The sequence below is a fragment of the Astatotilapia calliptera genome, chromosome 14 (assembly GCF_900246225.1).
Source record: "Astatotilapia calliptera chromosome 14, fAstCal1.2, whole genome shotgun sequence".
In the NCBI taxonomy this organism is placed as follows: Eukaryota; Metazoa; Chordata; class Actinopteri; order Cichliformes; family Cichlidae; genus Astatotilapia; species Astatotilapia calliptera.
Window position 1 is genome coordinate 29,754,442 of NC_039315.1, and position 16,862 is coordinate 29,771,303.

Sequence of the window (16,862 nt, forward strand, 5' to 3'; positions counted from 1 at the left end):
TAGTGAGTTTTCCCAGTGGGGGAGCAGATGGTTTATTGATCATTGTTGGGTCTACTTTCCACGAGATGCTGCTTTAGAGGAGTTTCTTTCAACACTTTCTCCGATTTCCAGCCGGTAACAATATCCGACAGCACAAATAAATTTAGGTAAATAAGGTAAATCTGCAGCACTTCCACTAGGGGAAAGTCATAATCGCTACTAAACCCAAAGGCAGACTTTAGGTTGATAAAAACAGATGTTCTGCAAAATGTTTTGCATAATTGAGCATTTAGAAAGATGGATGTTATGTGGCTCAATATTTGGAGCAGTAAATCTCTGCAGGTAAGTGATATTATGAGACAGGAGTGATACTATATCCTCTTAGCATGGAAAACAGAACATCTGAAGCGTCTCCTAAACAAGGTTTATCCAGAAATTTGAGTCCGGGCAACAGTCCAACGGTTTCCTTTCTTCAATCAGTTTTTTTAAATATATTTTTTCCCTGCTTGACACGAGTAAGCTGTTGCCATGGCAGTTCAGATGAAGGAGGAATAACTGTTTCACCACAGCAGTTTGTGAATTATTAAAACCTAGAGGACATGAATGAGCAGGCTGAGAAATAGAAAAGAAATGAGACAGATTGAGGACTTGTCGCTTTCAGTGCGTTTTGCTGGAGACTGTTTATTGGATCTTTTCATGTCTCTCAAGGCCCACGACTGTGTAGATGAGACAGACGCAACCACAAATTTACAAGTAGTTCCAAGACTCCAGCGTGTCCTCAGAGTTTTTAAAGGAATATTCAAGAACGTTCATGAATAGTTGAAGAGATCCATTCATGAATAGTGCAACAGAGCAAACAAGGAGAATAAGGGAGAAAATGGTGGCAGTGCGCCATGAACTTCAACATCAAACTGTCTCAATAGAAGTTAAATACAGATCCATCACTTTAATAAAAAAAAAATAAGAATAAACAATTTCTTTATATTAAAGTACAATCATTTTTTAAAGCATTCTTACAAAGCCAAAAGAATCAGCTCAATTTATTTGTGAAAAAGAGATGCAAAAGCACGGTGTGCATCCAAAACCGTTATATTACATTACATAACCACATCTGCAGTCAAACACAGGACTTCCCTCCAAACAACTATCCAAAAGCAAATGCATACAGTTATTGCTGGAAGTGAAACAGAGTACTGACTATAAATACCATGAGTGATCTCAGTTAATGTTTAGTTTTTATTTATTTTTTTTACAAATATTAATGATATGACAGAAATGTTCCACAAGAGTAAAACAGAGACACTGACAGATATCACACAGCCACTCTGATGGAGGCAATAAATTAGAAAAAAAAAATGTATGCATCTCCAAAAAACTAACAAAAACAAAAAAAAACAAAAGAAAAGAATATTTGTGTTTGCATGCATTGCATACACAAGGACAGTTTGCCAAACAGTACCAGCCATGGTGCTTTGTGCACACAGAATAAAAAGTAAATACCATATTCACACCACAGACTTTAGATTTCTCTTCATCCCCAGCTCCGTCGTTTTTTTTTGGGGGGGGGGGGGGGAAGGGGTGCATGAGCTTGGGATTACAAAAGAAAATCTAATTATTTGCATAGTGTTAAATATATGGAGCATTTACCAAAGAGGTCACCAAAACAAACCTCATCACCAAGTGGTGGAGTGGCTGAGTGGTGGACTGTGACATAGAAGATAGAAATCCTGCATTGATTTCCTATAAAGCACCAGGCTGCAGTTACATCTCCTGACCACCGGGGTTCTCTAGCAGTGGGAGTCAGCATAGCCTTCGGCTTCAGGAGGCCTCTTTTTAAAGTCTTTTAAGTAATACTCTTCGTCTGAGTCCTGGAAAAGAAAAGGAAGAAATACTTATGGACAGGTACACACAAAGACACAGAACAGCTACACAGGAAAAAATTCATCAATAATTTACAAATCCCAAAGTCCTGTTGTCAGACACCGAGGTCGTGTAAAATGAATCATGTGAAATGTATCTCGCAGACATGTCTCAGTAAGTTATTTATGGCTTTGTAGAAATTCTGTACTCTTACCATCACATATAGGTCACGGCATTTGGCCCTATCTTCTTTGTGTGTGTATCCTGGGATGCCATATTCATCCCTGATGAATGCAGAACGGACAGCAAAGATAGTTAAGAACGACATAATCACATGTTTGCAAAGTAAAAACCTGCCTGTGCTGTTTAGATAGAAGTACGTACAAATCACCTTTCAAGCCCACAATAAAACACGTACTTTTCAACTGAGGCTCTCCATTTGTTGTTTCCACTTATGTCCATGTTTGCCACATTCAGTCTATAATTGGGCAGCAATTTAGGATATATTATCAGCTGTTAAACTATTTGAAGACCCAGTTTAGCTTTTTCCTCTTCATCTGAAAGAACAATGCCATCTGCCATAAATCTAATAGTGGACTATTACCTTCCCGCTGGCTCACTCGCTAGGTCACCATTGTGGCAGTCATCGATACGTCACTGATGTCTCGTTAAAGAGTTTCTCATGCCACAGTCGCATTGACTCCAGCTGTAGTATTTATTTTGCTGTGGAGATCCGCTGCAAACTAGGGCCACTCTGGTTTCAACGTTTCCTTCTAAGCTACAGGAGAATTGTTTCATGTTTTGTAGTGTGAGCTCAGAGCAGAGCAAGGACTACCATCATGGACGTTCATCAGAGGGAGGGAGGGAGGGAGAGGCAAACTGATTTTAAAACCCTGTTATTCAGCTCCACAAAGTAGCTGTCCATTAAAATCTTTGCACAGGAGCACCTTACACACTATATTATTTTAAAGTATATTTCCAGACAGACAGCAGCGTGTGCACATTTCTGATGCATACATTTGTATAAATATGTTTATATACTGGTACAAATGAAATATGAAACTGTGGGAAACACTGGATTTACACCACAAACAGACGTTAGCACTCAGACAATTATTCCTCAATAAATACAAAATAAATGTTTGAAATTATAATTCCCTATTAAAATGAATCCCATTTAATTATGTCAGTTAAGCATTAAGATGATGCAAGCGCTCAGTTAGCTTGGCAAAGCATAAAGACCAAAAACAAGGAAGACAGGCTAGTTCACCCAAAGGTAACAACATCAGATTTTCAGCAAATACAAAGATCACTGATAGATATATTCTAATTAAAATATTTTGGCCTTTTTACAAGTTTTCTATTCAGTGTTAAATAGCCAATTTTTGTTATTCTCTTGTTTTTTACTGTAAAGGTGTATTTGAGTGTAGTTAACAGTATAAAAACAGGAAAAAGTCAAAAGACAAAGATGAAACAATTTTTCAAAAAGATAATGGTAACAGTGGCAAGCTGCTTATATATATACCGTATTTCCCGGACTACAAAGCGCACCTAAATATTAGCCGCACAAGCTAAAATCAGGGGAAAATCCTGTTTTGTACATACATTAGCCGCACCTGACTAAAAGCCGCAGGTGTTTCAATGTTGACTTATCATATGTAAGAGAATATGCACAAAGGGAATTGTCAGGAAAGAGATGGCTGTTTGGAGACATCACTTTTATTAATATTTTGAAAAACAAGTTATGGGTACATATTTGCACATGTAGTACATAACAGTAACCTACAGCACACCAGAACAATAGATTCGGCCTACCTTTTAGGCTCAGGTGCAGTGACACAGCTTTAACATGAAGAAAAGTCAGTCATTCACCATCTTTCTCTTCTTCCTGCGCTCTAAAACCACCAAAGTCCTCTTCTCCAGTGTCGGATACAAACAGGCTCAGGATGGCTTCGTCATCCACTCTTCTTCTCTCCTTCGTTGTCACTTTCAAAACCAAAGAAATCCTCATTGTCAGTGTCAGAGTCGAACACCCTCAGAAGGGCCGTGGCGGTGTCCTCCTCTCCATCATGCAGCAGTCCAGCCCTTCAAAATCCGTTGGTGATCGTGGATGTTTTCGCACTTTTCCACGCTGTCAGAATCCACCGGTGGAGTTGGGCATAACTTGCTTTTTGGGCATAACTTGCAAGTTTATCGCCGCTCATCATCCACGCCTCCCGCTGAATGCGTAGCGCTACTTTGAAGTTTGTTTTTCGCGCTACTTCGTACGGCACTACGTTGCCTGGCGGACGGACATGTGACTAACATACCACTCTTGAACCCCGATCCTTCCGCCAGGCAACGTAGTGCCGTACAACAGCGGAACACACAAAACAAATAGTCTTACGATATGACAAAAATCACGGACAATCCATAGAAAAGCCGCACCTGACTAAAAGCCGCAGGGTTCAAAGCTTGTGCAAAAAGTAGCGGCTTATAGCCCGACATTTACGGTAAGTATATAATGTTCGTAGAGCACCTAAGATTAATATGAACCACAGCTGCAAGCCAGTACTTGTTTTAAAAGCTTCTTCCTGTATGAACCAGTGAAAAACAAGCCAGTACTGGCTGAAACCCTATGTGACTTCTAATCACATGACATACCAGCGAGAAGTCAGTTAAAGAGTGATTGATAGCCACTCTTCAGAAGCAAACACCCATTTTAAAAACTTAGATTCCTGTTTAACGTTTATTAAATCCATTTGAAAAAGCATGTCTATAACCATCAATCCTATTTATCACCTGCTGTGACCATCATTATCCCCTGGAGAGCCTCACCAGTGATTGGCAGAATGCATCTACTCACCCCTCTGTGACCTCTATGGGTGATCTGTGGGCCTTTGATTGGTTACGCTCTTTCTTGGGACACATCATCCGTCCAATAAGAATGAGGGTTATGACAGCAGAGGGAAGGAGGATGAAAAAAAGGAGGACTGCAACATCTGAGAAGCGAATGCTGGGCACTGAGGAGGAGGAGAAGAGTGTTTGGTCATCAGGGGCACAGTTACATGATGTTTATGATCACACATCTACAGGACTTCATACAAATCTGCACTTGGCAGTCACCACATATACACACACACACACTGTCACACAGACTGTAAACTGTATACATAGTATATACAGCAGCTCTATGAGTGCCACTATACAGTTGATGATAGCACGGAAAACGTGAAACAGTTTGTAATATTCTTGCAGAGAAGAGATGAAAAGACACATGGCTCACGTCTTTACAGTAAATATGCAGCTGAATCCAGCAGCTGATTAGAACAGCTTGCCTGTCTTTACCCATAGGTAACAAATCCACCAACCAGCATATCGCCAAAGCTCCCTGACAAAAAGTTCATTGCTAAGCTGTACAGAAAGAGAAAAAAACAACAATGGGCCATTACAGTGGGGCTACATGCCAGACTCTTCCCTGGCAGAGAATAGCAACTTCCTGGTTGGGTGGAAGCCGTTCCCGGAAAAATACAGTCAACATTTCACATGTTCATTTTACGTACCAGAGTTACAAACTGCACAGACAAGAGTGGGTTCAATCTTCCCTTCTAGGTTTTTATAAGCAATTCTAAATGTGATGAGCTACACTCCAGTCATTCTCTAATCATCTACCGTACACTCATAGCTGACGCAGGTTAATACATGTGAGACCAAATGCTTAAATCATGACAGGCTTACACAAACACAACATGGATGTTTGGATTAGTCTGCCATCCATTAAACTGTGAGGCTGGCATTGGAATTTTAAGCCTTTCCTAAGTCAGCCCAGTGTCTGCATGCACACACTGTACAACTGATAATGAGAGGCACCAAAACCAGACACCTGAGTTGAAGTCAGGACAAACACAGAAAGAGTCTGAATGCAAGACAAGGATTTGACTTGTTAGGTTAGCATCTTACCCCTTGGTGTGACAGTAAGTACAGTGTGTGAAGTCGTGGACCCGTGGACATCAGGTGGGTTTCTGACTGTGCATGTAAAGGTCCCATTGTCATTCAGTGTGGCATTGATTAAAGAGATGGAAGCATCTCCACGTGCCGGGGTGCCTTGCCACCGGATTCGACCGCCGAACTGACCCTCTGTTGGCGGGTACGCTCGTGAGGAGAAGTGGAGAAACTGAAAGGAGAAAAAGACATCTTACATCTTTATATGAAAGACAGAGGAGTGGTTAAATAGCCTGAGCAAGCTGAAAATGATATTTGAGTGTGCAGGAAGGCTGTGCAGTGAAATGTGGCTATGCATTGTGCATATTTCAACCTGCTGTGTCACACTAGGAGACTAACGCCTAAAACTGTGTAAATTAATGATCATTTTCCTGTTCAGAGAGCACATAATACTACTCATCATTTGCAAATCTAACTTGTCTGGAGAAACAGATGGCGGTTGGACATCCTTTCCTTGGGCAACATTGTTGACAGAGGGAAGAGGGCTCCTTGTTCCGTCTGAGAAATACGAATAAAATCCAGCAACTCCCAAAGGACATTCACGCTAGTGCACAATTCTGCAGGAGTCTTAAAAAATGAATCTACGTCTGTGTTTAACATTTACCACATCAGTCTGTTTTCAACAACAAACTCCATCCCTTTTATCACTCCCACATCAAGCTGACCCAGACCTCTCTACAACATGACATCCGGAGAATGAGTGTGCTGTGCATGTGGGTGGAAAAGAGGGGGATAAAAATGTGTAAACACGACAGAACATGTTTTGCACAGAGTAAACTAAGAGTGCAGAATGTGTGCTTTATTAAGTTTATGACACAACAATACGCACAGACATGGAGGAAAAGAAAATGAAAGTAAACAAATAAAATACAAACAAGAAAAGGGTAAAGAATACAGTCTGAAAGTATGTATTTGTATTGTCATGGTTTTCTGCTCCTGTTTGAATAATGTGAATAAAACTCCACCAACATGAAACACAGGATTTAATAAGAATCTCCTTTATTAAGATAAAAACATAATTATCTATTTCCACAGCAATACCAGATTTGACCTAAACACTGTTGTTATTTATAATCGCACCAGTTTCCACCTTTTTTTACTCTCAGTATTACTGCGTGCACGCCTCCTCAAACACAGATGATATTAAACAAGATCACAACAACTTACAATGTTACAGTAAGTTTTAAAAAGCAAAATCTTAACTAGTGTTGATCTGAACATCAAAAAAGTGAAAGAGTTGTTGACAGAGCTGCCGTCAACCCACTAAGAAACTGTTTGCAGTTATGTCACAACCCACTGAAAACACGTGCAAAGTTGTTGGTGTCGCATGCGCAAAATACCTACAAATTGTTGAGTGTGTGCTCTGTTAGCTGACAGTCACCCATAGTTTGCACATGAAATGCCGACAAACACAAACTACTCACCAAATGGTAGTGAAACTGAAAAGTGTGGTGCAAACAGGAAACGCAGACCTTTGAAATCTGTTTGTTGTAGCAGTAAAGCAAATGTTCTCCATTTCGGTTTGCACTGCACTTTTCACTGCCTGGAGAGAAAAAGCCAGGTGTTTGGAGAGAGGTTAGCATCTTTCATGCAAACTACAGATGGCTCCAACAACCTGCTAATAAACAAAGTTTTTAGTGCTCTTTGCGACTGATTTCACGTGGCTGATGCCTGAGCTGTCCTCGCAACTCATACTACGCTTCTGACATATGGCAATTTAGACACAGAACATTTTCCGAACAATTTCCAATATAAATACAGATGAATCCATGCCCAGAGACCGCTAAACATACATGTAATTTCCTACAACTTAACCAGACAAGTATTTGAGCTAATACACATAATGACAAGTAGTACGCTCACGTAGAACTGATAGCAGAGATAATCTAAGCCACTAATGCAGTGATTCTTTGTGCTCAGGAAATCTGATAAACATGAACCATTCACAAAGTGCTACAAACCCTAAATATAATCCCTCCCTTTCCTGAAAAGTACATGAAAATAAAACTGAACAAACACAATAAAGTTTTATATTATTTATAATGTATTCAAACTGGCTTCACAAACTCAGAACAATATTTACTTTGAAAAAAATCAAGATTAGGTAAAAACGTTTGCCTTGTTTGAAGTTTATACATTTACTGCCTGAAATGTGCAAATCTCTGTGAACACTGTCAACAAGGATAACTGCATATGATGTTCACAATAAACTGAGGCAGGAAAAAAGCAAAACCACAGAATCACCTGGATAATTACTAGGATTGATAAGGTTTTATGCTTTTACAGCCTCGTGCTGTAGAGGCGGGCAAAGATAAAGATGGTCATATCAGTGTTGCTCACTCTTGGTTGATCATTTAAAAGTTGGCAGAGCTCAGCCTACATGAGAAAAGCTTGAAATCAGTTACTACTACTAGACTCTGCTCAGGCTGAAAACAAACATTAGACCCAAAGGTACTTTTGAATTCATGAGAGATGCTGCAGCATGACTAAGGATGGAAGACTGTTTTCAACTGAGACCACCTACATTTAAACAAATGCTTCCCCTGACTTGAGAAGCTTAGCAGCAACTTTTAGATCATAATAATAGATTTTAATGTAACATTATTCAGCAAAACCCAATAGCCAAATCCTTCAATTACCATCAGCTTCCACTGATATTTGATTGAACATTCAGCCTCTCTTCGCCAATCTACAAAATTAATTCTCATCAGGACTGGAGGTAATTATGTAAGCCACTGAAGCACTGCAGCAATTCAGATTGACACTAAAGCTTTGGCAGCAAAATTATATTTTCTGATAGAGGTTTTCACATGCTTATTCATGGCCTCTCCCAGCATGATATACGAGCAGGGACACACAGGCCAATAAAGCAGCCAAAACTGCAAATGAAATTGGATGGGAAGTAAATGAAGGCTTAGAAACTTCCAGACTTGCTTCTAATTGTTATTTGTATGTACTGGTCGCATCAGGAACCTGCCTCTTTTTATTTAGGTTGAGTTAGTTCTGATGAACTGCAGGAAAAGTGGGCTCCTTTTTTTTGTTAGGAAGCAGCTGGCTCCTCCTACCCCCCCCCAAACAGCTGTATGGCTTTATCAAGCAATTACTGCAGACTGACACCCCAACGCTAATATAACATGCATCTCTCCCTCCACACAACTACATCTTAATGAGAGTGAACCAGCAGAACTCCATATCTGCAGAGCCACAAAGCATTAGCCTCTACTTTACTTCAAGTGCTCCTATAGGAAATGGTTGCATAGAGGGTTGCAGCTACCACACTATGGATTCTCACAGTCCAAATGCAATTACACAGAACCACAGTGGATGGCTATCTTAAAGTACAAATGGAAATGCTTAAATGATGTGGTGTGTTTCCAGTGGATTGGTCAGTGAAACTCAAGCCACACTTAGAGGACTGAATGCAGTTATGGGTTAGGATGGATACATTTCAACGCACTTCGAACAAGACCACAATTCCATCGCATGAGGAGGGGTCTATTAAGGTAGCTCACTTTCTGGGGTTTTACCGAGGAAGCCACAAAAGATGGACTGGAACATGAATGGGTAAAACGTGGACTTTTCTTTTTCTCTTCACACCGAGGCTCATAAATCAGATGAATTTGGCATAAACAAAATTGTAATTAAACTGAATTTGCTTGAGGGTGTTGCCGCTATCACAGCAGGTGTACAGGTACGTTCAGAAATCAAGTGAAGTCGAGCTGGCCATGAATGCAAATAAAGCAATCACATATTCAAACAAGCTGTGTTTGCACAAAGTGGCAATGCGTGTCACAAGCCTGTCTTATGAACAATTTCTGTGTGAGGCCCTGCAAGTTCAAAAATATTTTATGTCTGTTAAACTGTTTTTTGGGGGTGTTTTTCAGATTTTCAGCTGAAGAAATGTGTACAAATGATGTGTTTTGCAACAGAGGGCCTAAAGATCAAATTTAAAATGGGCTCTTTGCCAAGATGTCTGTTACGTGTAGACATAGCACTGGTTCATCCCATGAGTTAGGTGCCTTTTCAATGCTTGAATGATTCCTAGGTCAGTGTTATGTTGCTTATGAAGGACTGTACTGAGAATAAGTGAAAAAACAACCAGTGAGAAAAGAAAATCTCTGAAAGACTTTATGACAAGAAACTCTGGCCCCTTGACAGCAAGAAAGAAGACATGAAGTGCAGGTCAGGAGGACCTTAGATATATAAATACTGTCTGGAGTCTATATTTTATCTTCCAACTATAACTTCAGCCTACAGTGATTGTGAAGCAACGTATCTGACATGTTTCACAAGGATTTTCTTGTTTTGTCTTGTTTTGCCCCACCTTAATAATCCATAGCTCCTTCCCTGCCAGGCTGAGTCATGTTTAGTTCAGCTACACTTTTTATTTCAGTTCAATGAAATCTAATTACAAAGACTTCACAAAATGCATTACATTTCTACAGTCAGTGTCAGAGATTTTGTCTTAATCTCTGGCTCTCTTCCACAGCATGAGCCTGGTTCTGCCAGAGGTTTCTTCCTGATAAAAGGGAGTTTTTCCTTCCCATTGTCGCCAAAGTGCATATGATTGTTGGGTTTCTCTCTGTATGTATTATTGTAGGGTCTACCTTACAATATGAAGCGCCTTGAGGTGACTGCTGTTTTGGCGCTGTATGAATTAAATTGAATTGAAAAAAAGTCTTACCAGCACTCCATATTTAAAAAAAAAAAAAAATGTATAGACAGACAGCCACCAATAAATGAATCTATGAACCGTTGACATAGAAAAATCGGCTACTGAGAACAGTAATTATCCTGCGAAGGAAACAAAAAATAAAAAATCACCAACCCCATAATCCTGTTTATCTGTTACCAAATTATAGTCGTGGTCTTCTAATTTTCATGTGTGATAATAAGTCATCATTAGTTAGTTCAGTAAATAATGTCATTACTGGAAGCACAGCTTTGATCTCTCTATGATCTTTTACAGAGTAATACTTTCAACTGACATCTACATTCAGCCGGTGCACTACAGTGTTTATTTGTTCTCTTGTCCAATTATCTTTTAATGTGTAAAGCTCCCAAAATGAGTCAATTACAGGTGTTTTAGAAAAAATGCATGTTTCTGAAAGAGCTGACTGAACATTACAGACTTTAACATTTCATGGCAGTTATGGCTGCAAATAAAGCACACACATTATTTTGCAACACTGGCTGCAACACAGCCTTGAAGTTAATTTGGATAAAAGTATACTCACCATCATTGGTGGACCTCCGCTCTGCGGCCGGTAAGACCAGTCAACTGTCATCCTACTAGTTGGCCTACTTGTGGAAGTAAATGAACAGGACAATGTGACAGTATCTCCTTTAGATGCATGGACCTCTGGTGGTGTAGTCACTGTGATGGAGGAGACTGGGGAAGGAGCTGGAGGTGAAATATTATAGTAGAAAAAAAAGAAGAAGAGAGATCCGCTGGTCAGAGATGAAAGCCAGCCAGAAAAAAAAAAAAAGAAAAAAAAATGGCACTATCATGTACAGATTTATGTATATTTGTGTGTAAAGCAGGAAGGAGAACACAATGTGAGTGACGTTTTACCCACTGCAAAATAGAGTGTGCAAATATGCTCACACCAAGGTAACAACGTCCTCCGGATAGACACAGAACGCACTGACGCTAATGCAAGTTACTCATCCGACTCTCTTGCTGAATTGGACAGACCTTGTTTTACATTTGTATCTCTCAGAGGCCTTCAGCTCTGTCTCGCTCTAGATGGCTTTTCATTGTCATTTCTTCAGTGATAATACCAAGGGACTCAACATCAGCACTGTCCACAACAAACCGCTCAACTACACTTATAAACAAAACAAAACAAACAAACAAACAAACAAACGGCTTCTCTTGCTAGTGCTTGCACACACACCATGAAGACTGGATTCAAAACACAGTGGACAGACTGTGCAGCAAGGTTTGAAATTTCACCCTGTTCAATATCTTTGTTTAACATGTTGATTGCTACTTAGCAGTAAAAATAAAGTGCAAAGTTTGGCGCGATGTGACACTACATAAAATAAATAAATAAAAAAAAAATCAGTTCCATTTACCCTAATAGGACCTTAGGGATCTGTGGCAAATTTCACAGCAATCTAGCCGACAGCTTTGCCAAAATGATTTGTTCTGAACCACAGACACCAAGCTTCTCGTGGCCAATCCATCCAGACATGGTTATTTCAATAAATGCATAAAACTGCTGCTGATAGCAATACAGAAAATGTAGAGGATCGCCAACATGACCAGGAATGATCCTTGAGAGACTCTGTGCATCTGGAGCCATTTTTTTGTTTTGTTGTTTTATGCAGTAACTGTAAAGGTATTTTCAGTCTCAAGATGAAATGTCAGCATTGCTGTGGTGCATGCCACAGTCACCTCCTCTGGGGCTCATGAGAATTCTGGCTATGTGATAGATTTCTGACTGAAGCTATAACTGGTAGACTGATAAAACAGCCTGACCAACTTTGACTCGAGCTAAAGTGAATAAAAGCATCATCGTGGTGCAACATTGTCCCCTTCAAGACAAAGTATTTATGTGAAACCGGCTGCATTTTCCCTTCAGCTATCTCTGACATTAACACACTGCTTTTGGAGGGCAAAAATGAAAGAGCCCTTCATTTCCAGAAAAAGCCTCAACATGTATTTTCTTTAAGAATTTACCAAAAGCAAAACAGAGCGATCCCCTGATATAACCAATCTTATTAGAACAACACCACTGCTTTCACCAAGCATCCCAAGGGACATGATAAGGCCAAAGTTTATATTAAACACATGAGCAGAAGAGATCTCATCCAATCAGCCCGATTCATCGACAAAGACCTTGGGGTGACTTGAACAAAGCAATCTCTTCAAAACAGTGGAAATCAAAAAGCCAAACCACTCTTGAACTTGAAGATAATAAATGCTGATAATATCGTAATCAGTGCTGGGACAGGAACACCGGCAGCTCATCGTTGGGCATGTTGACACTCGTTTTTGGACATTTACTTGAGTAGAAGAGCGAGGATGAGAACACACTATGTAAGCATGTTTTTATGTAACCCTGCAAGGAAAAACTCCCCATATTAGTACAACCTTGATTCCACAAAATTTGGATGCTCTGTAAAACGTAAACTCAAATAAACATATTTTTTGACAATATAACAAACAAAACGTGTTTTGAAACTGAGGCATTTTACTCTTTCATAAAATACATAAGCTCATTTTGAATTTGATGGTAGCAACACGTCTCAAAGAAGTCAGGATGGGGAAAACAAACACCTGGAAATGTAAGAGGCACTAAAAAGAAACAGCTGGGGAACTTTTTCAACCAATTAGGTTTATTGCAATTAGGTCAGCAGCATGATTGAGTATTAAAAACCAGCTTAGAGAGGCTGATTTCTTTCCACATTTTTTTTCTTTAGCTTACGCTGGTGGGCTGAATTTCACTAGTCTGCAATAAACGGCATCTTTAAATTGTGAAACAATTTCAAAAACAATGTTCCTCAAGGTAAAATTGTGAAGAATATGTTAGCATCTACAGTACATTCACTATAAGATTCCAAGAATTTGGAGAAATCTCTGTGCGCGAGGGGCAAACTCACACAAATTCAGGTTAAAGCTATCATGCAAAGAAGAGGCATCAACACAATACAGAAAGGCAAATCCACTTAAAACAGAGACAGAACATAAATAATCTGACCACAGAATAGCATTAAATTTTAAATTATTTTTGGAAATGACACCACATCCTTTGGACTAAAGAGGAAACAGGAACAATCTGGCTTGATATCACTGCTCACTTATAGGTCCTGCATCTTTGAGAGTACAGTGGTGCATTAGTGCCTATGGAATTGGCACCACCATTGCTGAAAGGTATATACAGGTTATAGAGCTGCACATGCCCCCATGCAGACAACGTCTTTTGCAGGGAAGGCCTTCCATATTTTAGCAAGACCATGCAAAACTACATACTGCAGATATTACAGCAGCATGGCTTCATAATAGAAGAGTCCAGGTGCACAGTGAAGTCCCCGGTCTCAATTTTTGGGACACATTGCTGCCGTCAAATTCAAAATGAGCTAATGTTTTTCTTAAAATAATACATTTCCTCAGTTTAAACATTTCATATGATCTCTAAATTCTATTAACAATTAAATTTGGGTTTATGAAATATTTGAATCATTGCATTGTTTTTAGCTATATTTCACACAGCATCCTAGCATTTTCACAGAACTGCGTTTGTGGACGTGCTGATGTTACACCAACCTCTCCGTGTTTTATGTTGTCCACGACAGTCATGACTATTTTCACAATTTATTTTTCTTATTTTTTGAAAGTCTGCCCACAGTTCAGCGCCATCTTTGGCAAAATGCCGTGGTCTTGTGTTACTGAATACCAACTGTCTGATTTTTTTTTTTTTCATAAGGTCTTATTATTATGCTTATTATTAAGAGCCGAGCGTGTGTGCCTGCCCCCACGGCAGCTACATTAGCAAGCCTCTGTGGATTATTAGGCTTATTACCACAAGAGGGAATCATTAATTAGTTGACAGTGACTTAACACTTGTCTGAGTACAGTTTACTACAACTTCGTGGTGTTTACTGGATTACATTTAGTATATTTTGTATTCACTGGTTTGTATTATATATTCACTGGCAGTGTTTATATCTAAAACGAAAAGCTATAAACGAAAAAAACTACAAATAAATATGGCGTGCTAGGTCTATGGAAGTGTTGAGTAGGCTTTAGACCCAGAAGGCCTCCATTGCCTTGGGCATTTATGTGATAGCCTTAAAAACGAAACGTGTAATGTACAACTAACGACACTGAAAACGTGAGCTAACGACACTGAAAACTCAAACGTCAACTAAATTTTAAACAGCCTGTGTTTAACGAGTTATTGCGGAAATGGGACATAAGTGCCAGCCTACCAGCCCAAACTTTGAAAGACGCGACAGGGGTTGTGTGAGTATGGAGGCTCCAGTTTAAAAACAAGACAGCGGAGCCCGGGCTCGGTCTACTCACCCAAACAGCAGAGCCAATACAACAGCAAAACCACGTTCAGGGCGCTGGTTCTTCGGAGCGGTCGACGCATTTTGAAGTTGGGGGGAAAACGGGCTCCAATGCGTGAAGTTTAAAAAAAAAAAAAAAGGTCCAAAGTTGCGTCAAAGCTTCAGTAAAATTCCGCCCATAGTCAATTTTTCATGACTCAGTCTCCGATAGCGTCGCCTAGGCGGACCGCCCTACCACTACCTGCCAAACAGGTGTATCAGGAAGTGGCGCTCAGACAGTAAAATTAATTTTAAGCATAGGCGCTGAATACAAGTAGACGCAATTTATGATAGCTATGCAGCTATGACCCTCGCCTGATTCGTTCGTGTGTTTTTTATTACTCGCATGAGAAACTCCATGAAAATGCCACGATGGGACGCAAAACACTCGCGTAGTAACCCTGTTTTTCAGAATAAAGCAGCGATAACAAACATATGAGACCACCCGATGTCAGGTTTATGCCACAGCTGCCCTAAATTAACAGTATTTGTAATTACCAAAATATTTTTTTGTTTGTGTAATGTTTAATTTGGCAGTATGAACAAGCTCTTTAATCAACATATTGTTTGGAGTGCTAAAATGTAATTATTGTTTTTTTATCCACGAATTCTCAGATTTACTATTTAACAAAAAAAAGAATAACGCATATTATTTTATTTATTAAAATGCCCAATTGGAGTTATTTAATTAATAAAGCAAATAAATATGTTTTAGTGGTTGAGGATTATGCTTAATTCACTTATGATTCATCAGAAAAGGGCAGTGTGCCAACTCTTGTGTGTTGATGCAAGTATATGTGAACTTGTGTTGTGTATTTAAGATGGTTAATTTCTAAATAATAATAATAATAATACAACAAAACTGTTTTATTACGCCTGTTTTGAGGTTTTTAAAATAGACATTGGCCAAAAAGTGCCGAAATGAAACCACATTAAACTGCAATAAACTCCCACCCACCCACTCTCCTCTGTGTGTGGAGGCCTTATCTCCCAAGCCAACCCTACCCAGCGATGCTCTACTGGGACCTCTCCTGGTATTTCTAAGCATATTACACCACTATCGCTGTCCCCAATCTCATGTTTTTACCACTATAATTATATCCACTGGGAGAACGGGTTTGTTTTTCTAGCCTCAGTGTAGTTTCAGTGGGATATTATGTTTTATCCCCCAATTACATGTTTGCACACATCGTTTGATGTTTGTGTCTTTATTTGGTCTGAATTCTCAGCTCCATTCTTATATTCAACTGCTCTGCCAGGGACCTTTTTCCCCTCTAATCTGACAGCAGCTATGGTTGCTGTAATGGGCCTCCATAACTTCATTTTACGACACATCAGCGTAAGAGCAGCATCCTCTATTACAGTGGCTCCAGCTCTCTGAAATAGTACATGTAATATATCAGCAGGCTAATATAATTGTTTGTAATGTGCAGTTCAGGATCTTGGGGGAGGGATTGCACCATGGCATTAACTTCCTCTGCAAGTAATCCCTTCTTTCTTAATCTTAATCTCTAGGAATCTTTCTTAATGTGTTTCATGAAATGGTAAGAGATCAAATAGATTTGTTCTTATTCCATGTAAACTTGTGAGATGTGAGTGTGGCGGAGGTGAATTCTGCCTAAAGACATCACCCTGGGATGGATGTACACAGTATTTGTTTTTATTTTTTCTCTTTTTTTGGACAATATTTGTATCTACCAAAGGAGGGCTCTGCAGGGAAAAACCGACTGAGAACCACTTTGGTTGGTCAATTGCAGAATCTAAATTGATTGCAAAGTTTTTGTCCCCTCTCTCAGAGATGAGAGGCACAGGCCACAGGCTTTCTCCTCCTCCTCCTCCTCCCGTATCCATTCACAAGTACACTGTTTGTGTTGTATCTGTTAACAGTATTATGTAACAGTTCCCACACTGAGGCAGGGATACCACCTCTCTTTTTTTTTTCTTTTTTTTTGAATAGATGCTGAGATGCAGGACTCCTGGCT

The 16,862-nt window shown here is 39.6% G+C and overlaps 1 protein-coding gene across 1 annotated transcript; it reads right to left on the reverse strand.

The window, feature by feature from the left end:
* Positions 1-811: 811 nt before the first annotated feature.
* Positions 812-15,325, reverse strand: mpzl3 (myelin protein zero-like 3). Its single transcript, XM_026192050.1, has 6 exons — positions 14,855-15,325; positions 11,058-11,224; positions 5,779-5,992; positions 4,685-4,841; positions 2,054-2,123; positions 812-1,847 (listed from the first exon to the last, which is right to left on the reverse strand). The coding sequence occupies exons 1-6, from the start codon at positions 14,922-14,924 to the stop codon at positions 1,767-1,769; spliced, it is 759 nt and encodes a 252-aa protein (XP_026047835.1). The 5' UTR covers positions 14,925-15,325; the 3' UTR covers positions 812-1,766.
* Positions 15,326-16,862: the final 1,537 nt, after the last annotated feature.